The 22,998-nt window shown below is 39.5% G+C and overlaps 1 protein-coding gene across 1 annotated transcript in view; it reads right to left on the reverse strand.

The window, feature by feature from the left end:
• ltbp1 (latent transforming growth factor beta binding protein 1) overlaps positions 1 to 22,998 on the reverse strand; it is a 91,156-nt gene that overhangs the window by 40,791 nt on the left and 27,367 nt on the right. Inside the window, exons 4-6 of the mRNA XM_079362320.1 lie at positions 20,029 to 20,174; positions 9,816 to 9,983; positions 126 to 332 (exon numbers count right to left, since the gene is read on the reverse strand). Coding sequence (XP_079218446.1) covers positions 126 to 332; positions 9,816 to 9,983; positions 20,029 to 20,174 — 521 coding nt within the window. The remainder of the gene's footprint in view (positions 1 to 125; positions 333 to 9,815; positions 9,984 to 20,028; positions 20,175 to 22,998) is intronic.

Genomic DNA, 22,998 nt, shown 5'->3' on the forward strand with positions numbered 1-22,998 from the left:
TGACATGTGGAAACAAAAGTCACTGATAAAGGGTAGGGTGGTGTCACTACCCTGCTTTTTCCGACATTGTTTTCTGTCTGGGTCACAGAAACACTTTAATTGCACCAGTTGTTCCTTTCACTTACGGGGAGTCTGGCCGTTGCTGTAGGTCAGAGGCAGAGTGTGTGTGGAGTGGACCTGAGTCTGGCTGTAGCCCCCTGATGTCTGCTGGTGCTGCTGATGTCCGTTCTGAATTGGCATCTGGCAGAACTTTCCAGTAAAGCTGGGAGGGCACTGACACTTGTCTCTGGCGCTGCATTTTCCACCATTAATACACGGCAAGTGACACACCACTGAAAAGAGAACGAAACACAAGAAGTTTAATATGTCAATGGATGCACGAATGCAAAACGTCTGACACATTGTATGTGGATTCACACACACTTTTAAACACATCTGTCAATAATAAGGCATAAGTACGTCATAGTCAGATTGGGTTGCATTTGGAAGTTCAGCGTTGGGACTCATAAACATAGAGGGGGAAAACAAATGTTTCTGTCTGTTGGCTTGGTGTGGTGCATTTGGTGCTGATAGCAGTCTCTACGGTGATTTATAATTCAATGATTCCATGCAGTGCGATGATAAATTACACAATGCATTTTTTTATTGTGGCGATATAATGTCTTGTATTTTATACTATGAGCAGTCTCTTTGTTTATTGGATGAAATGTGTTAATTAAGTAAATTAACAACTAAAGAAACCTATTTATGTATTTTGAGTTTGGGCATAAAACGAAAAAATACCTTTGCAGAGGTGTAAACGTTTGTGGGTCAATTACAGCAAAATGTGACAAAGTGCATTCAAAAACAAAGATACATGATAGTTGCATAAATGTCAATGTCCGAAAACATTCTGAGCATCATTATTCTTTGGTCCAAGCTGAGGCTTCAAGTATCTCATCTCGTTGTACCCTCTTCCTCTCCAATTCTTTCATGTCCCTCAACTGGAGAATGAATGTCACTGATAATTTACCTTGATGAACCAACTCTTGTTGCTAATATAGCTGTAGGATAGAGACGCTACACCATACTCCATATTTTCTTCAGCTCATTCTCTGGAAAGTGGTTCAAATTCACACAACATATTGAAAAGAAACCTAGGTGTATGTTTTCATCATTCAAAGTTATTGAGCTAGCAGTAAAATAAAGGTGATGACAGTTTACTGAGACGCTTGGCATTTACAGCCTCAGAAGAAGTCAATACTGAGCAGACGACTAGGGTGCGATTTTTAATGCACTGAGACAGAATTGTAGTTCAAAGTCGTTCCACCCTCCAGTGAGCAATAATAAACTCAAACTCAAGTACTGTAGCTTTTGGCCAGTTTAATTTGATCAAAGTAGCTCTCAGATGAAGAAAGGTTGAAGACCCCTGCCTTAGGGGGTAGCAGTGTTTGGAGAGGCCTAATATTGTGAACCACTGTTTGCAAATTCAGATGTCTCAAACACCTCCAGGGACAATGGGGGTCTCCAGTCTCTAACGCCGTTATATTGGGGGTCGAGGGCTGAAAAAGTTTGGGAACCCCTGGCTTAAACAACTTATTAATAGTTTGTTGTGCTCAAGCTGTAGCATAGCCACACACCACTAGCCGGGGCTGTAGCCAAAGACTGGCTGTAACCACAGACTGGCTGTAGCCCAGGATACTTGGCTTTTCTCTCCTGGCTGTACTGACACAAAACAACACAGTGGACGGCTGGCATCTCTTAGGAGCAGAGAGTTTTAGTGGTATTTTGATCAAAAAACTTGAGATAAAGACGTATGTAAGGTATACTGTACATGATAATCCCAGAATTGATGATTCCACTGGCTGATGCACAGCTTAAAAGCCTCCAGCTCTCAGCGATGGTGATTAGCTTCTACAGTATAACTCATCAGGTATTATCCCTCATGTAAAAGCTGCTGCTCCCACTTACCATGAACACATCATAGCACAACAGGTGTGAGCTACGCAAACACAGAACAGGCTGCATCCCTCTTTCAACCGGAGGGGATAGACCAGGCCCCAGCAGTGGTGTGGCGCTCAGAGGGATCCAGTGAACTCACTGTTCTGTAGCCAAAAGTCATTAACACACCAAGGACAGGGGCTGATGATGTACATCTGTATACATAATCTGTTTAATGTAGTATAAGTTTAGTTAAGTTGTATATGGAGAAAACACTAGAAACACTGGAATCTGGGCATCCAAAAACTCATCTACTGTAAGTATGTTCCATTTCCTGTTTTAAAAAACAAGATCCTAGACACAGACAAAACAGGAGACACACTTCAAAGCTTTGTTTGACATCTCTCCCAGGAGTCTTTCCTCTCTTTGTGTCTTCTCTTTCCAAGAACACTCAGACCTAATAAAAGCTGATGAGAACTGAAAAAACAGGGAACAGGAAAGTGAAGCTCAGTGATACACATACAAAAACTCATTGTTGAGCAACAACTCCTCACACCACTCTACAGTTAAAGAAAGAAATCAATGACTGTATATCCTCTATAAATGTCTGAGTCACTGTCTACAATGAGTGACAAGCTGATTCCCGCTGGCTATATATATATATATACCTACTCATTGCTTATTTGGATGTCATACAAGTGTCTTTAGATCATGGTCATCCTGTGTCAATTTATGTGCAACTTGAAGCTATGAGTTAACCAAAGTGTGCTAACATTAGTCTGCTCACATGACAATGTAGGCCACGGGCAATTGCAGCTTGAGCACAGGACAATGTTGTCCGCTGCTTACACTGAATGGTGCTTATTATGGTGCATTTTATTTCATAACTCCTTTGTGCGAACATGAGTGAAGAGTGAAGTGAAGGTTGGAGGTGTGCAGCTGGAGGAGAGCGGAGGCTTGAGAATAGCGTAGGTGTTGCCAAACAGCAGTGTTGCTTTTATTGCTGGTGCTCCAGGGCGACATCTACTGGATCCAAAACTTGCACATTCTTCCTTCTTCCTTTTCCTTAATTGCGAGTCTCTTGCTATCATTCTAATTCTCAGGATTGTTCTCAAAGGAATGCTATTTACAACAAAAATGCATATTGGTCACCTAATGAAGTGAACACATCTTGGAACAAAGGTAAAACCTGTTACTTTGCTCCTTCCGCTGTATAATATCAAAATATGCTGGCATTGTGAAAGGCAGAAATTCTTTACATGTCTTTCTACTCTAAAACCTCCTGCCTTCCCTCACACACTTGTCACACCTCCAATATCAAAATCTATTTGTTTCAATCTAACAGTAAATGGTTCAACATTGTCTGGACTCAGTTGGCAAAAAGTTGGGCTGGCAGAGAAAAAGGCGTCTTTAATAAAGGAAGCAAGAGGCGAGGGCCAGAAAGCTCTCAGCACTTGGTGAGCTGCTGCACTCACCTAGGAAAAAATATGCCCGAGAAGCTGGAAAAACACCACTTAAATCAACTCTCATGGGGCTGTAGACAGCCAAGTGGGATACACATGCAACAGGCTGAATCATTCACATCTCCAAAATTGACTGACCGGTGTCAAGTCATAATCTGTATTTTGCTATAACCACACTATTGTTGATTGTCTCATTAGTTTTTTACTTCAACTTTCTAATGTGAAAAGAACATGTATCTTCCAGAAAACCTGATAGCAAAAGGTAAGGGCAAATCTTGTTACCTTCTTATAGGGGATGAAATATCCTGGGGGAAAGTGTCCACATGTTCCAGACAAAAAGCTCTGTACTAGTGCACACTGGTGTATTCTGGTGTTTGTAGCAAATGCAGTGATGGCAGTATAACAGATGCACATGTGCTGTCAAACAGGTCGATATTGCAAAGGAAAAAATATGAGAAGTGGCTTTTATAGTAATACTTGTGACGTAACATCATGTAACAATATTCCAGATGTTTTTACTTCATTAGTTTCAGCTTGCACATCAATCTCACAAACCATTGGCAATCAATCAGTCCTCCTGATGACGATATATACTTCTGGGAGTAGATTTATCAGTGCTTCAGTTTCTCTACGGTGTAGCCAGGTTAGCATTAACTCCTTCAGGCGAAGACGTCCCTGTTGCATGCAGCATTTATATCTGCAACATAAACACTGTGTCATCTCTTGGTCCACAACCTCCCCTGAAAAAGGGCCCTCTGCTAGTCATGGCTCTGACACACTTTGTCAATCTTTTTTAATTGTTTTTTTTCTTTAAACTAGGAGACTTAGTTAGTAGAACTACGAGGGGATTATCCACCCCACGGTGGATAAGTTGGTCAAATTTTTCCCATTTGTGATGTTCAAAACGATCCATTTTCCCCAGTGAACCAAAAGAAGCCTAATAAGGTCATACATTAGGCTGCGTCAGTGGTGAAAGCAAAACAACAGCGACATATGGTCCCAATGAAGCTCATATTAGTCAGAACGGCTCACAAGTCAATATACTTCTCAATCAAGGTAAATGTTAAATGGGCTCAGATGTGTCAAGCGCTTTTCTATCTTCTGACTACTCAAAGTGCGTCATGTCACATTCATCCAATCACACCTAATTCATCCACTAATGGCTGAGGCCGCAACTCTGCCCATCTTTATTGTTCCATTCCCACAGATTCACATGCCAGTAAGTATGCAGAGGCAGCAATTCGGGCTGTCTTGCTCAAGCACACTTTGATATGTGACTGAACCACCAACCTTTTAGTTAAAATATGAACAAATCTACAACTGAGCCCCAGTCACCCCTTGGTTCCTTTAATCATTTTCTGGTTAGCCAAGAACCAATGGATATCTGGTCCGAGTTAATGTTAGAGGATTATCAAATCATAATCGTCATCCTGTGAAGACAATGAAGGTTGACAAAGTTGTGCCTTCCTTTCACCTGCATGCCTAAAATAGTAAACAGATCAGGGCTGTCAGGACTTGGTGTTACCTTAGGTGTTTTCAAAACAAAACACATCTTTTCTGAAAGCAGGAAATGGCAAAAATCAAATTGTCTTTTGGGCAATTTTAATTTTGAAAGCTTGTGCTCAGTCTGGTTACCTGTACAGGTTTGTGAGAATACATTTTCTGGTGTTCAAAAAATTAAAAGGTACATAGACTTTGACTTCTATAGGGTTAGGGTTAGATTTTCTATTGTTTTGACTCATTTAAGCTACTTTTACACTAGATTTTATATTAAGCCATAACCACTACTATTCTGATGCCAGAGGCTGTTACCTACTACTACATTAACATGCCTGGTCCTTAGCGGGAGCAGTTTGGGATTCATTTGTCTTGCCCAAGGAAAACTCGATATGAGGCTGTCGGAGCTGAGAAATGAACTCCTGGACCTTCCAACTCTACCGCTAAGTACTCAAAAATACAGTACCCTTAAAACAACACAACAGCATAAATAGACCTTAAGTAGACATGAGTGGCTGAAAAGGAATAGCTCTCTCTCCCTCTCTCACTCTACAGTATGTGTGAGAGGTATAAAGAAGTTAATCATAATTTCTCTGGTCAGTTGAAAATAAAAAAGGTAAAAACTGATGTAATACAATTATGAGATATAATTCAAAGTACAGGGGGTCACTGTAACCTGAAAGAGGACATATTATCCTCCCTTTTCACCTTTTAAAACAGTCCCCTATGGTACAAATGAAACATCTGTGCTGTGCTTTGGTCAAAATATAACGTGAATCAAGCACCAGAGGAGGTTTGCGACCATGTAGAAACCAGCTTTCTGAGAACGCTCCATTTTGGTGTGTGTCTCTTTAAATGCAATGACCAGGTGGTGAAATCAGAGGAGGGGAGGGGATTTTTTTTTCTTTTTAACCACATTCCAACTTGGGATGTCCCAAGTTGAGAAAATTTGAACCTGAGCAATTTCCTCTGTGTTGTAAGACTAATGCAGACCACGAACCAATCACTGGATGGGTTTAATTTAAATTGTTGGGGGTCGATAGACACTCAGGTTAACCAAATAAAAGTTCAAAAACACTGTAAAAGTGGATTTTTGTCCCCTTTAACATTTTATTTACTTAACCTTGAAGGAAAGTTTGTTTCAGGTGTTTCTAAGATATAACTTTTACAACAATGTGACAGAGAACCTATAAACCTCCAGCTAAAATAGTAGAAAACAATATCTCTCCAAAGTGCAGAAGTAAAAGTATCATAAAATGATAAAGTCTCCAGAAGTACCTCTCATAACGGAACATTAGAACAGATCAGAGAAGAATGACAGCGGTACAGCTGCTCAGACACAGAGACAATCAGACAGATGGATGAGGAAGTGGGCTGCTGTCCCAGGGAGCATTTTTCTGCTGATTAGCTGGTGAAAGCCTGAAGGCTTCTTTCTCAAGTATAAGCAGAACACATTTGGCTGGAAACAAAGTTTATTTCACTGTGATATGATAATTATTTCAAGTAAGTTATAAATAACGTCTACAGTTGTTAAGTGTATACTTTTCCTCAGTTTATAATCTGCCAAAAACCCTGAGAAATCATGCCCCAAGTCTTATCTTCTGGACATGATATTGCTGTTAATTGGCAGGAATGTCATCATCAGCTGAGTTTAAAAAAATATACAACCTTTCCATCCATTGCATCATGAATCAACAATCCATCCCCAGCACCTCTCTCATCAGGTAAGTATGATAAACAAGACAAGAGTGAGTTATTCTCTATTGACTCTTTGAGCTCTGTCTGCACTGAAAATATGCTTTAGCTTCCCATCTTGTGGCTCAGGTCTGGATCATTTCAAATAGTGAGACGGATGTAAGACAAAGTGGAAGGAGGATTCAGGGGAAGGATGAAGTGAGTCGGAACAAGCAGAATATATCATCTCTATATTATATCTCTGTGTGGTAACACTAAGGCAGACCACAAAGAAATGACTGGAGGGATTTATGTAAAATTTTGTGGGTCGATAGACACCCAGGTCATCCAAATAAATGTTCATTTTTTCATAATATGTCCCCTTTAAATATCCTATCCTTCTATGGAAAACCTGCATCCCATCGTATGCACTGTAGGCTCCTTTTCCATCACTTCCATGGTGTAAAATCCATTCAGCCAACACTGACTTTTACTTAAGTACCAAGTATCAAGTACTTTTACCTTAGGAAACAATCTCTTTTACTTCTTACTGTTTAGTAAAATAGATTTTTCCAATTCCTGATTAAGAACCACCACAATTACAACAGATTCCGTTACAATAATGCACCAGCCGCCAGTGATCTCATACTGTCTGATGTTTATATATGCCAACAAAAATCATGCAGTCGACTTTCTAAAGGACTACATTTCAGCACCAACCAATTTAAGAATATCTCTTTGGCACATTTCCAAATCATAGGCCTCAAGATGAAAGAAATGCAGAAAAAGAGTGACTTATCTCAGAGAGGCTGTCCGTGTTGAGGGCTGTTCAAACACACAATTCAACGAGACTAAAAGGGGCCTCAGGTGGACATTCTGCAGACATCAAGCAAGACTACTTGGTGTGCAGACTTCACTTCAAAAACACAAATTACTTATCAAGAATACACTTGACGCACTGAAAATCAACAGTGATTATGTAATGTGTTGGGTCAGAAAGCGCCTGTAGCAAGAGTTTTCAGTTCCAATAATTCATCCAGTTTGTAGGAGTGCAAAATTCCAAGTTTTCCTCCAAATATGTCCCAGCTCTATTGCTTTCTTTTTTTTCCCTTTTATACAGCTTTACTAGATAGTTGATTCTGATTGGCCAAGTTTACACAGTAGTGATCTTCTATCCCTTTATAGCACAGCATTGATGGACAAAATAAAGCGTTCCTATGAAGAGCAGGTGGTTGTTATGGATCCAACTCTAATCACAGACTGATTAATCATGAACTTGTGATGAATTCATTAAAGGGTGTCAAGGTTCACATTGGCACTCTGAAGCAAGATTTTGAAATTGAAGACGCACCACCGTCTTTTAAATCGAAGGAGTGGAAATACCTAACCTTGTTGGGAGAAAAAAAAAACTTTAAAAGACCGAACCACACTGACAAGTGGGTTTGAAGCCCCTAAAAGGAAAAAGTTTCAGTCTTATCGTAAAATACATTTTGTAAAATAAATCATGAAAGAATCGTATCGTGACACCAGTATCGTATCGTGAGTTTAGTGAATCGTTACATCCCGAGAAAGAAGTCTTGTTAATTTGACATTTACTCTGTTTACTGTAGGCAAAGAAGAAAGAGGACAATAACAGGTGAGAAAAGAGGTCTAAAGATGCAAAAACTGCAAGCTAAGAGAAGAACACCTACAAAAAGATGGCAGATTTTTACAGTGACTCAGTCAGGTGCCTTGCTGTCTTGAGTCATCTGAGTAATAACAGCACGTTTAACTCATTTTCAAGGTTACAGAGTTAACTGTTGCTATGAACCCAGGTCTAACTGTCAACTCTGATGGATAATTTGTTAAGAACAAGAAAAATGAGTTTTTTCAACCAATAAAAGCATTTCCATATCAATAGTTTCATCTTCTATTGAATTGTGTGGTAAGTAACTGTGTAGTCAGTGGTAGGATGTATCATGAGTGTCAGTTATTGCAAAATTAAACCCCTTTAGGGTGGATCACATTGGCAAACAAGAAGTAAACCAAACTGAACTTTCAAAACAAAAAACATGCCTTTACAATCTAAATTGTTCCACATTACCCATAACACACTGTTTATTAGTCTTTGGCTATACTTGTCATGCCAAAACAAATGTGAGACAAAATGAATCTGACTGCCACAACAGAGCAGAGAACAGAAACCATGCCTTCAGGTCATCCGGAGTTAGCAGTCGTGTGTTTTAATCTGTTTGAGCTTGTGTTATTCCAGTTATCCTAATTTGTTGAGCTGAGTCAGACAGGAATTCATCTTGTTCCGCTCTTCCCATGTTCCTGCATGTGTCAGAGCTGGAAACACTCATGTGCTCCTTGTAAGGATTGAGGCAGGTTCAGACACAGCCTAGCTGGTCTGTGCAACACATTAAGAACACCCACGGCATGTGCTCCATTACACAGAAGCTGTTTCATGATATCCCCAACTTCAAATCTTATTGTATGATCTCAATTCAAGGACATTGATTTTAATTCCCTACTTGGAACACAAAATGCACTAAATCGTGCTACAATGTATTTTTAACAAACAGTTTATGCATCTTTAATCTTAGACTATTAAATCTGTGTTTTAAATGAATAGGTAACATAGGCCAGTGAAACACAATCTACATTTAAAGCCTGATTCAAGCAGCAACCATGAGGGTTGAAAAATGAAGCCGAACTGGTGTTCCCAAAGAGTCCACCTGAGGCTGTTCACAAAAGCCCCAGCAGTCACACACATCCAAAAATATAATTTGGTCTGAAGCCCATTGTCTTACATGCGAACAAAAGGCAAACTAAAAACGGATATGTTTTGATTGAATAATAGAGGGGGACAGAGAGGAGAATAGAGCAACAGATCACAGTTGATCTGTTTGGATCAAACCACATCTGGTCAGTGGACCAATCATTTTAGTGTTTTACCTTTTTTCTTCAACATTTCAGTTTTCCTTGGATGCCAGCGGCTAAAGATTATTATTTATTTTTTTTAAATGTCATTTCTATATCAATGGTCAAAGCCCTTTAAAATGCTTTAAGTGACTTTGGAGTATAAACTATGTGGGCTGTCGAGCTTTAGAAAATAAAAGAAAGGCAAAAGTGTGTGTGTGTGTGTGTGTGTGTGTGTGTGTGTGTATGTGTGTGTGTGTGTGTGTGTGTGTGTGTGTGTGTGTGTGTGAATGTGAGTGTGAGTGTGTGTGTGCGTGAGTGTGTGTGTGCATCTAGTAAAAAAGCCCTTGGATCACTTACCTACTCTGAAGTTGGGGGCTGTCAGCGTGTCTGTAGCACGGCCGTTCTCACTGATGATGGTGGTGGTGTTTCCCTGCTCGCAGTTGTTGTGACATCTGCCTCCTATGCAGGTTAATTTGCAGATGGTTGGTGTGAAGACCACCTTGATCCTCCCTGTGTGGTTGCCAACTGCCGCCGAAAACATGGCACAAACCAAGAGGGGGAGGGAGAGTAAATGGATTCTGGTTATTCTTTGATCCATTGAGGGAAAAAAATAAAATGCTTTTTCAAGTTGGACCTCGTCACAATGAACTGTTTAGTCTCCAGTCAAAACAAAAACAGACTGTGTAATTTTCAATTTTCAAATCTTTTGATGTCTCCTCCCTGCACTTATATACTTCCAGCTATCCCCCTCTATCTGTTTCTCCTCCTCTTCCACTGCTCCTAAATCCTGTGGCGCCTCTGAAACGTGAGCAGGAATAAAAGAAAAAAAATCTGGAGGGAGAGAAGTCAGCAAACAAAACTCTGGGATGTCTTCCAGTTCCTCATTATAAGTCTTTGAGAGGTGGATATTGGCATCTGAGCATACCAAGCTTTATTCCAAAACAGACAAAAAGCAGGCTTGCCACCTTTAGCTCCTGTGGCAGCTTCGCTTGCTCTCTGGTGTCCTTCTCATCTTTTCTTTTTTCTTTCGTACATTTTACTACTGAGGCTTAGAAAACTATTCTCGGAACCTTTACTGTAGCACCTCAAACAAAGAGAACGAGCTCCAGAAATCCTCTGCGCTGAGTTAACAGCAAGATCAGGAAGAAGTTGTGGTAGCTCTTTAAAGTGCTGTAAGACTCAAGCTTATCTACCCGTCTTCTGTCTCCACCCTCATTAAAAACCCAGCCCTCAGTTCAGACTGACAGGAGATGAGTCAGGAGTAAAAACTTTGGCCGTAACATTGCATCAAACCCCAAAGTGCCTAACACATTTCATCTATTTTTGATAATAAATCTCATCTAATATACATCTTGACACTCAAATTCTTTTGACCTAAATCACTCTGCTTCATCTTTATATGTCTCTATTATCTGCAGCGGTTCTTGGCATCCCTGTGTCAGGTCCAAACCCCTGTCTCCAGTGCTTGGTGCTTTGTCTGTGGCCGTCAGCTGTTCACACCAGAGAGTGCAGACACGAGGAGTTAAGCCAAGCAGCCGGAGGAATGTTTTCTAAACCTGAGAAGCAGGAAAATCCACTGGATGAGACAGCCCGAGGCTACCTAAACATTTGCTAATAGATGCAAAAAAAATTAACTATTAAAGAGGGACTTAATACGAAGCAGTGGTTAGTACTGAATGCCGATGGAAAGGTGGGCTAAGCAATTGCTTTCCCACTCCCGATGGAATTGGTGTGTTTTATGGCTGCTCTTGGTATGGTATGGGCTGTCGAGGAACACTGGACAGAAAAAATATGGAAGTTCTTGATGAAATGTGTGTTTCTAATTTCTGGTCATTCTGCATTAATGGGGCCAGCACAATGTACTTCTTAAGTTTCTCAAAATGAGATATGATGTACTATCTGAGATGTAATGTCATATTTCAAGACATATCAGAAGTAACTAATCCCATTCAAACAAATTCAAACACTGCTGACAAAGCAGCAGGAGTATCTTGGGGTTATGTGTATCTCCAAAGAAAATCTTGAACATGTGGCTGCAGGAGCTGGGGATCGAACCCCCGACCTTCCATTTAAGAGGCGACTAATTTCACCCCACCCCAGCAAGAAGTGAGCTAGTAGTCAGAGAGTCCGAGAGTTCATGTGGGTCCACAGCCTGCTATCCACAGAACACTGCAATCAGTAAAGTTACAGCAGGCATGTAACTCAAACTTTGCTTTGTTGGCCCATCTCCTCACTGCCTCGACTGCAGGCTTTGTAGATTTTAACTTCTGTCTTTAAGTCTGGAGATGATGATGTAGCTTAAAAACAGTACTGTAATCTTGGATATGCCAAACAAGCTACAGTAGGTCATGGCAGTGGATCTGTCTTTGTTTGCTCTGTTGAGAAGCCAATTCATTCATTTTGTTGGCCTGAGAATAGACTTTAGCCGGATGTTGAGCCCTGTAGAGGCACTCCTCTTAACCTGTCTCAAGGACACTGTACGGAGAGCTGTAAATTGGGGAGTGTTCAAAAACTCCTCGTTACTGACTGATAACAGAATCAGAGAACTCTGCATGATGTTTTTTGGGGGTTATCAACATATTGGACTGTTCCTGAGATCGCAGTATTTTATTCTAGCAAACATTCAAAGTATCTTTGACATTTGCACATTGACTTTTGGCCAATCTAATCATTTGACAGATGGACGCAAAAAGAAGTCCAGGTCCCAGTCCAGGACATATAGTAATATGTGTGGAAAAACTGGTTGCCTCTTTCATACTTAAGCACACTTATGTGGCACAGCAGTTCTTGGGATTTAAAGTTCGGTATACTTTGGGTTGATTTATGATCAAATCTATGACATGAAAGCCGTAATGGCACTTATTAATATTTATCAAGGCATCACTGCAGTCATTACATAAGCTTTTATTGTGGAAGATATGAGAAAAGGCAAAATAAGAAGCCACATGTCTAAATTGATCAAATCACTGCTTAACCTAACCTAACCGTTCAGCCAGTCAGCAATGTCTCTGACCCACTGATAAATGTACCAGCAGAGCAGAGGCTGATTACGGTCCATCATGTTGGACACAGGACAAGGAATGAAGGACAGCCCAGTGACCACTGAGGACTAAATGTTTGTCCTATTGGTATAAATTTTATACTTTTATACTATAAAATGATGAATGACCTACACGGGGTCTCAAACATGTCATCTATGAGCCACTGGTCCTGGCTCAGAGGTGACAGCTGGGTTTTTTCTTGCTTACCACGAGGTTCACAGACTGTGCACTCAAAAAAAAACAAAAAAAAAAAAAAACATGGCACTCAGTGCACTTTGTACCTCATGCATGCATGCTAAGGATTACTTTTTTTCATTTCTTTTTCAGAGCACATGAATTATTAATTTCTGTCAGGACCTAAATCTTAAAAAGTGTATCTGGAGAAAGTGACCTACCCTGCCTTTAATTCAGCTGGTGAATGTGTTTGGATCTGACATAATGTAAGCAATGTGATGCAAGTAGCTCTTGGCCACTTTCATTTTACAAAGTAGCACTCGGGTTATTACAGGCCGAAGACCTATGTCCTTCACGGATGATACACTAAAAGAGTTTTCATGGTTGTTTACACAGCCAGTACATGAATGTGCTTTAAGGGAGAAACACTCAACTCTCTTTACACAGAAATGTGTGAGCAATGCTTCCAATGAATTGCTTTTTAATTTAGCTCTATATATTACATAATCATACAGTCATACTAATCCTATCAAGACTCAACTTTTTTCTTAGGCCCCTCCCACCTCATCTGGCTTCACTTCTATGCATTTAAGTATGCACACAGCGCTTGCAGATTTCGTCAGTTGTGTTGAGCATATGGAAAGGGAGTCAGGAGAGCATCCCAGACACAACACAGACATCAATCAACTTGAAGGACGAAGATTTCGAGATTCATCCAGGCTGCAAAGAAGCTTGAGAAGAGGCTGGAGAGGCTGAACAGGGAAGAATTATCGAGTAAATACTGATGTCAGGGGGGTTATGTCTTTCTTTCTGATGTTTTCCACTTCCCCTTAGAGGGTTTTATATGAGCCATGAAAGGGGAAAAGAAAACACAGGCCTCTGAGGTAAAGTGTATGCAGAACTCGAGTCTCAAGCCAGATTGGCTAAAATGTATTTCAAGGTTAATTTGCATATTTCTAGCCCCCAGCTCCTTCTGATAATTTATCATGTTTCATGTTCTCTGGTCTAACTGGCTTCTTCTCGATACATGTAGATGTGTTTACTCTTTAAATAGATACTGTAGATTTATTTTGCTAAAAACAGTTAAGCCATATGACAAAAAGAGTGGTCATACTATCGGAACTTAAATTATTTAGCTACATTTGTCATGGTGCATCCTATTTTGTCTTTGTCATGCTCCAAGGAGAATTTAAAGTCAAAGTCAAGATGCTTTAAGAAGCAAATACGACGATTACAATAACATTGAATGGGGGGATGTATCTTTCCATATGCCTATCAAAACATGGTCCACACCCACAGAGCCATGAGGAATTATCTACAAGAATAAAAAAAGTCTTTTTGACCAGGTTTTCTAATTATTGTGATCACTGAGATTTTTGTAAATGCTTACTGAAAGATGAAATGTTCATGTCACATGTGGATGATTCTGAAGTTAAGAAATGTTAAGTGTCTCCTCAGACTTCAGCCCTTTTCACTGATGAAAATAAAAGAGGTGAGATTACAAGACCCTCTGGTAGCTAGAAGCTACAAGCATAACACACAGAACAGTGAGTAGCCAGAAACATTGTAGATACTGATGGCACTAGATTTTGACAAGGAGGAGGAATGCATTCAAACAGGTGAAAATAAATCTTCTTCTTCTTCTGGTTCATTAATCTTGATCTTTTTTTTCTTTGTATTGTCCGAAATCTGTCTGTGATGCAGTGTAATATGCAAAACTAAATAGTCTGACTACTCTGGACTGCGTCACAAAAAGGCCAACCCTACGTTAATGCTTGTGTTTCAAAGTATGAAAGAAGTAGGATCAACCCCCCCAACCTAAAAAATACCACACAGCCAGTGGGGACATAGGAGGTTAATGAAAAAGTCAATCATGGTACTCCATAGCCGAGACATGCAGACATGCTTAATTTCATTTAAAATATTGAATGAATTGAATATTGGACTCCTTGAAAAATGTCAAGGTCGAGACTTAGGGAGGAGGATAGCTGCTGGAGATGCAGTGGGGAAAAAAGGGGGCACACTGATTCATACACTATTTGAATGTGACTTGGTAAAAGACTTTTGGTGAGAAATTGTCAAATGTATTAACACTATATTAAAAACAGAGTTCACTAAATGTACAGCACTATGTTTATCAAGTGTCTTACCAGTGGATGCAAATCAAGTGTTTTCTCTAGTGAAATTTAATGTAATTTGAATGTGTAAGAGTATTTTTAAAACAACAGTTCCAACTTCAACAAACAAACCAAAAGCAGTGCATGGTAAATGTAACCTCTTTAGTTAGAGGAAAGCAGCTTTTTCCTGTGGCTTACAACAGCAACATTGGCAGCAAAGTGATTAGGACTAGTCAAATAATAAAAAGTTTCTCATGTAGTTACGTTTGCTAATGTTAGGATTATCCTAATGATTACCAATACATGGCAGGAGTTCATGCTAGCATGTAGTTGTACTCTCTTTTAGTTTTATACATTTTCAGTCTACTCTCCCTCTCCATGCACCTTAGGTCAGGGAATGGTTGAGCCAGGAATTCATTCTCTGATTGCAAACCATCATGGCATACATACTTGGTCATTGCGGTGATTGTGAGGTGATCCTCTGCCCAAACCTTCAGTCAGGGCCAAGTCTGCTAACATTTGTCTGAGGGTATTTTGGCAGTGCGGGAGAGCTGGGGGATAGCCGAGGGGAGGCGGGGAATAACTTTCCCAGATGTGGCACCAAAGCCAGTTGCTGACAGGCCGTCTGTCGTGTGGGACAGGGCTGACAGAAAGGCTGCGGGCTTCCTGTTTTAGAAGAACAAACACGTCTGCTACTTTGAAAAAGATTGCTGACTGCATGCTGGGTTAAACCAGCCATGGTATTCTCATTAATTTAGGCTCATAGGCCTTGAGTGCCATTTGTAGATATTTGCTATAAGTAGTAGTACATTAAACAGTAGACCTACTTTATAGGGGTTGCTACTCTAGTGTTTCTGAGCATCATCAGGTTAGGAGGTTGATATTAGTGCTGAAGTGTCCACAGAATCGATCCATAGGCTGGCAAAGATTCCCCAACTTTATTAGGTCACAAGTTATTTTTGTTTTGAACTGGATGAGATATCTGTGGATAATTAGATTTCCATTCCAAACCTTGTGAAGGATAAACACCGAAGGGATCCAAACCAAAAAACAGGGCCAACACATGAAGTGGGAGCTCTGCTTGCAGCGTGGTGAGCACTTAAGAAGCATCCATAAACTGTTTTGATAGATAGGATACAATAATTCAATGTTTGTTACCCTCTTTGCGGCATGGGAAGAGATCTGGTTTAAGTTTATGGTACATTTGTAGTCCAAGCTGTGTTAACCAATTAAGTCAGCAGGCAGAAGCAAAAACCACAATGACATACCGGCTTCCGTCTGTGATAATCTGAAGATTAATTTGTCTCTATAAACAGATATTTGCCCTAAAGTAGGCAAGTAGGCTTTATTGTTAAATATGCTCCATGTTAAACATACAGCACAGATGAAATTGCAATCCCCTCAACCCACAGTGCAAACCTGCAGTGCTTTAAAAAAAGCACTAAAAAATAACAATAAACATAACAATTAAATAAAAAATAGCGATAAAAAATAGCAATACTATAAAAACCAAATTCTGAGCAGCAGTGAAGCAAGTAAAGCTACCAATCAAGTAAAAATCAAACATTTCAACTTGAGCGACAACTGAAATGTGTTGTGAAGCCATTCAGTATCTGGAATTCCTGACGACCTGAAATGCATCACAAATGATCGATCCAACCATTCAGAAAACCTTTTACAGTTTATTTTCTTCTCCTCTTGAAGACAGACCTGACAAACCTTGACCTTTTACAAATGTGAATCAAGACATTGTTATTTTGGCAAACACAAGAGTCAGTAATTGCAAGTAAATCACAAGAAAGTCAAAGTAAGCCAGAGTGAAGCCAAGAGTAAGAATGATCTTCTGTTAAAGTGATATTGATGTGAAACAGATAAACAGGCATTACTCCGAGGGACCTAATGGACTAAGAAATGGTGGCTTTTACATTGCAGATGGAAATGCAGTCAAAGGAAAAGAGAGTCTTGGCTGCAAGTCGTGTAACACTAATCACTGGCTACACTGGAACTACAGGGTGAAGATTGATTTCTGATTAGTTATTAGGAACTGCCCAAAATATGATCACCATTATTCACAATCACTCTAAACTAAAGGCCTGTCCATCATTACGATCCTCTTCAAACTAGAAGCATTTTTACATTTATGGCACGATAAATATTGCCAATGTTTTGTATGAAAATAATGTTGTAGTCAGATTTTCAATGACACCCAGCCTTCATAGAAAAGAACTCTAATTGAAATCTTTATCTTGATTTTGTCATGTTGAGGTTCAGTGTTTGTGAGGCCTGTGTAGGGACTTTAAATGACACCAGGGTGATTCTCTGAAGTCTTATTATAAAAGAATCACTGGATCAATACATCAAAACCCAACAAATATATGGCTACAAAATATTAGATAGTAGACAGTTCAACTGTGCAGCACACCAAATACTGTATAAAGAACGTTTTTTTTCTCTGTTTTTCCCCATACATGTAAAGGAGAATGATTTCAAAAAATTGGTGGCTGGGCTCTCAGCTCTCCATATGTGCCTGTGTCATTTCTCTTTCCATCTTTGATGTCTGGCCATTTCTCTGGCATTTACAAACTGCTGGCTGAAATTAAACCGAGCTGGGGAGGCTGTTTTGAAACTGGGTCGGGGTCTGTTTGAGTCTGCAGTGCTGCAAAGCCAAGCATCAACACTGTTCTGTCTGCTGACCTCCCCATTAATATCCCAAAGTCGGTCCGTCTGGCTGTGGCCACAGGCAGAACGACGCAAACTGCAGTCTACAGATTCTTTGAAAAATATTGACTTATTCATAGATGCATACTGGCAAGTCTTACATTGGACTTTGGCCTTGAATTTATGACAACCCGCAATAACCAACCATGAGCCACTGAATTATAGCTGTTGTTGATCTGTCAGATCTATAAGCGTTTGAGTGCCAGCCAGAGTAGAGCCAAATAATGTTTTTTTTTCTTTAAATGGTTTTGGCAGCTCATAAATGTAAAGGGTCTCATTCAAAAGTGAATGATACAAGCCTGTCCCAGGAACCTATATAGCCTTATACAGCTAGAGGTGTGGAGAAATACTGTGCATCATACATTTGCCCTAAGAAAATATAACTCACAGGAAAGTTATAAAGTAAAAGCCAGCCGTTGGGTCTCTGGCAATGGTCCTCTCACGCTTTTGTTTGCCAGCATTAGGGGTGAAACGGTCCTAAAAGGTCATGGTTCAGTTGTTGTCTGCGTCAAGGTCATGTTTCACTTTGTGATGAGTAATGTAGTGGACCTTCTGCTTTTTAAAAACAGCTGGGATGATTAGTTTGACAATTTTTTTTTGTTTTGCCTATAGCTCCTGTGATTGGCATGTTTAGGTGATGTCTTATATTCATGAGCATGTTGGACATGTTTCACCACAAAATGATTCAAGAAGTAGGCAGGTCTTCTTGTTCTGGCTGATCGTATTCCTACAGTTTATATTATTTGTTGTTTAATAGTTCTTAGCAAAAGGATGCAAGAATTAAGACCACTTGGATTGGTTGTGTGAATACTGCCATGTGTGATTTTTCTTGAAGACATATGTGTTGTAAGTTTTGCGTCCACAAACTGTAACGTATGAACCACAAACACTAATACAGGTACAGGCCCAGTCAGGATCCATTATGGCACTACTAGGTACCACTTTGAACTGTAAATGGGATATAATGTGTCTTCTGTGACAGGTTGTTAAGATGCATAAAGACTTTAATGTGGGGGAAGATAACAGGTATTCAAGGCCTCTGCTATAGTCATCCTCCCCGCATTTATACGGATCCAGGCACTTGTTGTTATAGCAAATTGAGGGGTTCTCCCCCAAATGACAAAGTCATTTTATTCCATCTCTGCCATCCTCATTCTCACACTCCCTGTCTTTGTGCAAAATTGCCCTCAGAAAATGAGACTAATATTTCATTCTCGACAGCCCAAAGCAGCAGGCAATGTTTAAGTCTTTATGCCATTACCGCCAAAGCTGCAATTTGAACAAATTCTTTTACTGCCCAACTTTGAGCTCCACATTCTCTCCATATCCTCACAGTGTTAAGGGAGGTGAGATGGATTTTAGTGCATGTGTGTATGTGTAGAGGTAACAGTTGAAGGCTTTTCTGTGATTCTCAATGATAGTAGCAGGGGACGCCTGTCCCTTATTATGAATAACTCTTATCCTAATACCATCAAAATGCATGAGTTGGAGGAAAAAGGAATCCGTGTGTGCTAATAAAAAATGAGTTATTAAGACAACATTCATAGTTCTAACCAGGCTGTAAACATGTTATATCTGCTTTCAAATTTGGCATTTTAACACAGGGGTGTATCTGTCTTTTCACGATTTTTGAGCCAGCCCTATGTGGACACTACGTTTTTTTACACTTCCACATTGGCTTTATTTTCAACACCAGAGGTTTAAACACATTTTCTTGATTTAGCATACTTAACAGTAGTGATGTAGCACTCAAAATCATTCTTGGTCTCAATACTGGTATCAAGACCACGTTTTGAAGGTCTTGGTGTCACGATCCCTAATGTCTTGGTCTTGATTTTTGAGGTCTTGACTATAATACCAATTATTAAATAACAGCTTTTGATTCTAAGATAGATATAAGTTCATCACCTTGAACTCACCCATCTCGGATACAACAGAGAATAGACTCATGTGATTAACGGCCACACAGCTTTATCTCTGTGAATCATGTGCAAATTATATTACAAATTATGCAAATATCACTATGTGTGACTTTTCACTCAACATTCACCCTTTGGTTGAGTCTATCTTCCTAAAGAAAACTCTCTCCCTCTTTGCTACAAACTATTTTTCTAGAAGGGACAGCACACCGCGTTTGTTGTACTGTGTTTCACTGTGTTGACTGTAAGCAGTTTACAAGAACATGTATAACCTATGTTTTTTTGGGTTTTTTTGCATGAACCTCACCCTGTCCAACTTTTAGTCCTGCCACCATGTGGAGGAAGAAAGAAACACTGTTTTTAGAGGTACAGTGAGGTGAGAGGAGAGGAGAGGCAGTGTGATGAGGGACAGGGGAGGAAAAAAAAGTTTTGTTTTGATCTGAGAGACTGGTGCTAAAATGTGACACCTACTGGAAATCTTCTCACATAATCTATTTTTAAATAAATAAAAACAATTAACTTAAATTTGAGTTCTTTAAAAACAAAGTTTGACCAAGTATTAATAAAAGTTCAAAGGTCATCTGTAAGTAGACTTACTCACCATGGATGGGGTTGTGAGCCACTGTCAGGGGAATCGGCCTCTCAGGTTGGGAATGGACATTCGTCTGTCTGTGAGTGGTGCGAGTGTGGTAGTATTTGGGCTTGACAACATACTGCTGGCTGTGACCTGGGTGTATCGGAGGGATCCTGGTGGGAAAGAGGAACATATTTATTCGTAAGTGAGAACATTTACAATTTATCTCTTGATTAAAATTCCAAACAAAAATTCCTGTAAAACATTACAGAATATCACAGAAAAATATCCATATACATAATTTCCCTGTTTACCCGTTAACCAAAGGTAGCTAGAATCAAGCCATCAGTACTTTAAACATGTACCCAAGGTAAGGATTTTTGTGGATTAAATAGCAGATGTTTCCTCCAACAGTTGATATAAACTGCTGTTACCAGGAGCCGGAGTGCAGAAAAAAAGGACAGCTTGGGAGTTATAACCACCAGAGAGCTGCATTGGATCTTTTTTAAAGCTTTAATACTTTTTGCTAATAGTAAACAGTAAATTACATGAGATTGTAATGTTTTTTGCAGGTGGTTCCAAGTTCCAGCAGAAAAACTATGAAAGAGTAAGCTTTAGTTGATCATACATCAATTCAGATAAACAGCATTTTGTCCAAACTAAAACATGTCCATAACACATAGTATAGAATGAAAAATAATGTGCCCTTACATCTACACAACAGTTATTTTCTAATTGTTTCATCCAGCTTATGGTACCCTGTTTACAAAACTGAAAAAGATGGATATCTAATTCTGTTATCCAGACACGAGGTCAACCTTTGAGGAACTTATCGTCTCAGTCCATCAAGACCATTTTTTGCATGTAAGCACACATTGCACTAAACAGACAATTCCAAAGGCTGCAGAAATGCAGCAAGCCAATGTTTGTAACCTGTTAAAAGCGCTCTAAAACTGGGGTCATGGAAGCTGATTTTTTAATCTTTTAAGAGCTTTAAGTAGACACAGGTCCTAAATATTCACTGGGACTAATTCAGAAATTCAACTCGTACTATAAATTTATGAGGAAGTTTATTATGTTGTATTAACAGTGTATCAAACACATTATAATCGATGCAATATAGCATCCCTAACCCAGCCCATTATGATTCAAGATATTCAATCAATAGTGATGAAACTTGAAGCAGTAATCCTCTAAAATGTGGTTTCCTGACTTTGTAGACAGCTTACCATAAATCTTTCATTTCAGCTCCATTAGACAGATGGCACAAAAATGAAGGTGAGCAAGTGTAATAAATGTGTCTTGGCTAATTTTAAAGCCAATGATTTAGTGAACTGAGGGTATGGGTTGTAACCTTGTGAAGCAGCAGGATGCCCTGACATTGCTCATCTTAAATGGCGACAGCAGCAAGTGAAAGTTAAAGTTTGATAGCAGAGAGTATTTCCAAGATTTTACTCCCTGCAGCTGCTTCCTGTAGCAGGGAGTCATCCAGTGTTACTGTTTTCTTCATCTAAGCATCAAATGTTGCCTGACAGCATGGTAAGAAAAAAGAGAAAGGTTCAAATAAGACTAATTAAAAAAGGTACAAAGTGACCATATCAAGCCTACCAGTAAAACTACTTTTAAAGTCCATATACACTTGTGAGTCATACCAAATAATAGTATGGATCAGTTATCAGAGGCTACAAACTGACTATCCTGTATCAAATAAGATCAAATAGGATTTTCCAAACTGAACGCCTTAAAACTAAAGCCTTATGCCTAGTGGATATATCACGCGCCATCTTAGTCCTTAAAGCGCACTACCTGTTTTTTGTTGTTGTTGTTGTTGTTTTTCTCTATTCACGGTCCTAGCTCTGTTATACAGACATAAAAAGACCCACAAAAAATGAATCTTAAAAAAATTACAATGCATTTATGATACCTGTTTGGCCTGTTTGAAACAAACTCTGCTGCGCTTTGTTGGACAGTTAGTTTTGTTAGCAGTGGTGTGAATGCTCAAACAAACACTGGGATGGTTTAAAGATGAAAACTGATCTGCTTGAAAAGGGGATTTTGGTTTGTTTTGCAGAAGCTGAGAATGCAACCCGTATTACAAGGGAAGTAAATCAAAAAGCAGTGAATTGTGGGTTGAATTTGGCCACATATTTCTAAATAAAAAACTAAATAAAAACAGTCTATTCTAAAGGTAAGATACAACAGATAATCATAGCTGCTGTAAACAATGTCAAATAGATTTGCAGAGTACAGCGACCATTGGCATTGCTAATAATACCAGCCTTCAGTCCATTTGAGGATTAACGTGCACATGCCTGTGCTAAATGTGGTTACATATTTCTCTGGTCTTTAAGCCAGTTCAACCTTACAAAGTCAAAATATAACTTCAGCTCCACTTTATAGATCTAAATACTGACAAACTTGCTGTATGGTATGCCATTCTTTCGAGTCATAGTGCAGCGTTTCTCAAGCATGGCAGTAGTAATTGACCTGAGCTACAGTACCAACTAGTGGCCAAAGGCTACAGTATGCAACATTGGACAGGTTTTGATGTGCTTGATAATGTGCAATGTGAAATCAAACCAAACCAAACTAAACCAACACAATCAGAGTTGATTGTAAAATGCTAAAAGTTTCAGGCTTTGTTTTTCTTGCCTTGTTGCCCGACTAAACTATTTGTGAATGACATTTGTATGCTCAGCAATAATAGTCTATTTCGGACCTGAGATCCTGGCATGGACATGTGTTAAAAATAAAGGCAGCATGAACATCAAGTGTCTATGTGTGATCATCAGTGTTTTGGCAGCTGTCAGCGATGGGAACCACCAGGCATCCTCTACATCCTATAATATTAATAGAAACGAGTATGCCAGCTGTCTGGAGTTATATAGTGTTTACATCCCTTATCTTCTTAGTTATGTCAAAGAAACTTGTGGAGTCATCACTGTTTACTACTGGGTGAAAGATTCGCTCAGCCAAACAGGACACATGCTCTGAATC

This window comes from Symphodus melops (genome assembly GCF_947650265.1).
Source record: "Symphodus melops genome assembly, chromosome: 15".
Lineage (NCBI taxonomy): Eukaryota > Metazoa > Chordata > Actinopteri > Labriformes > Labridae > Symphodus > Symphodus melops.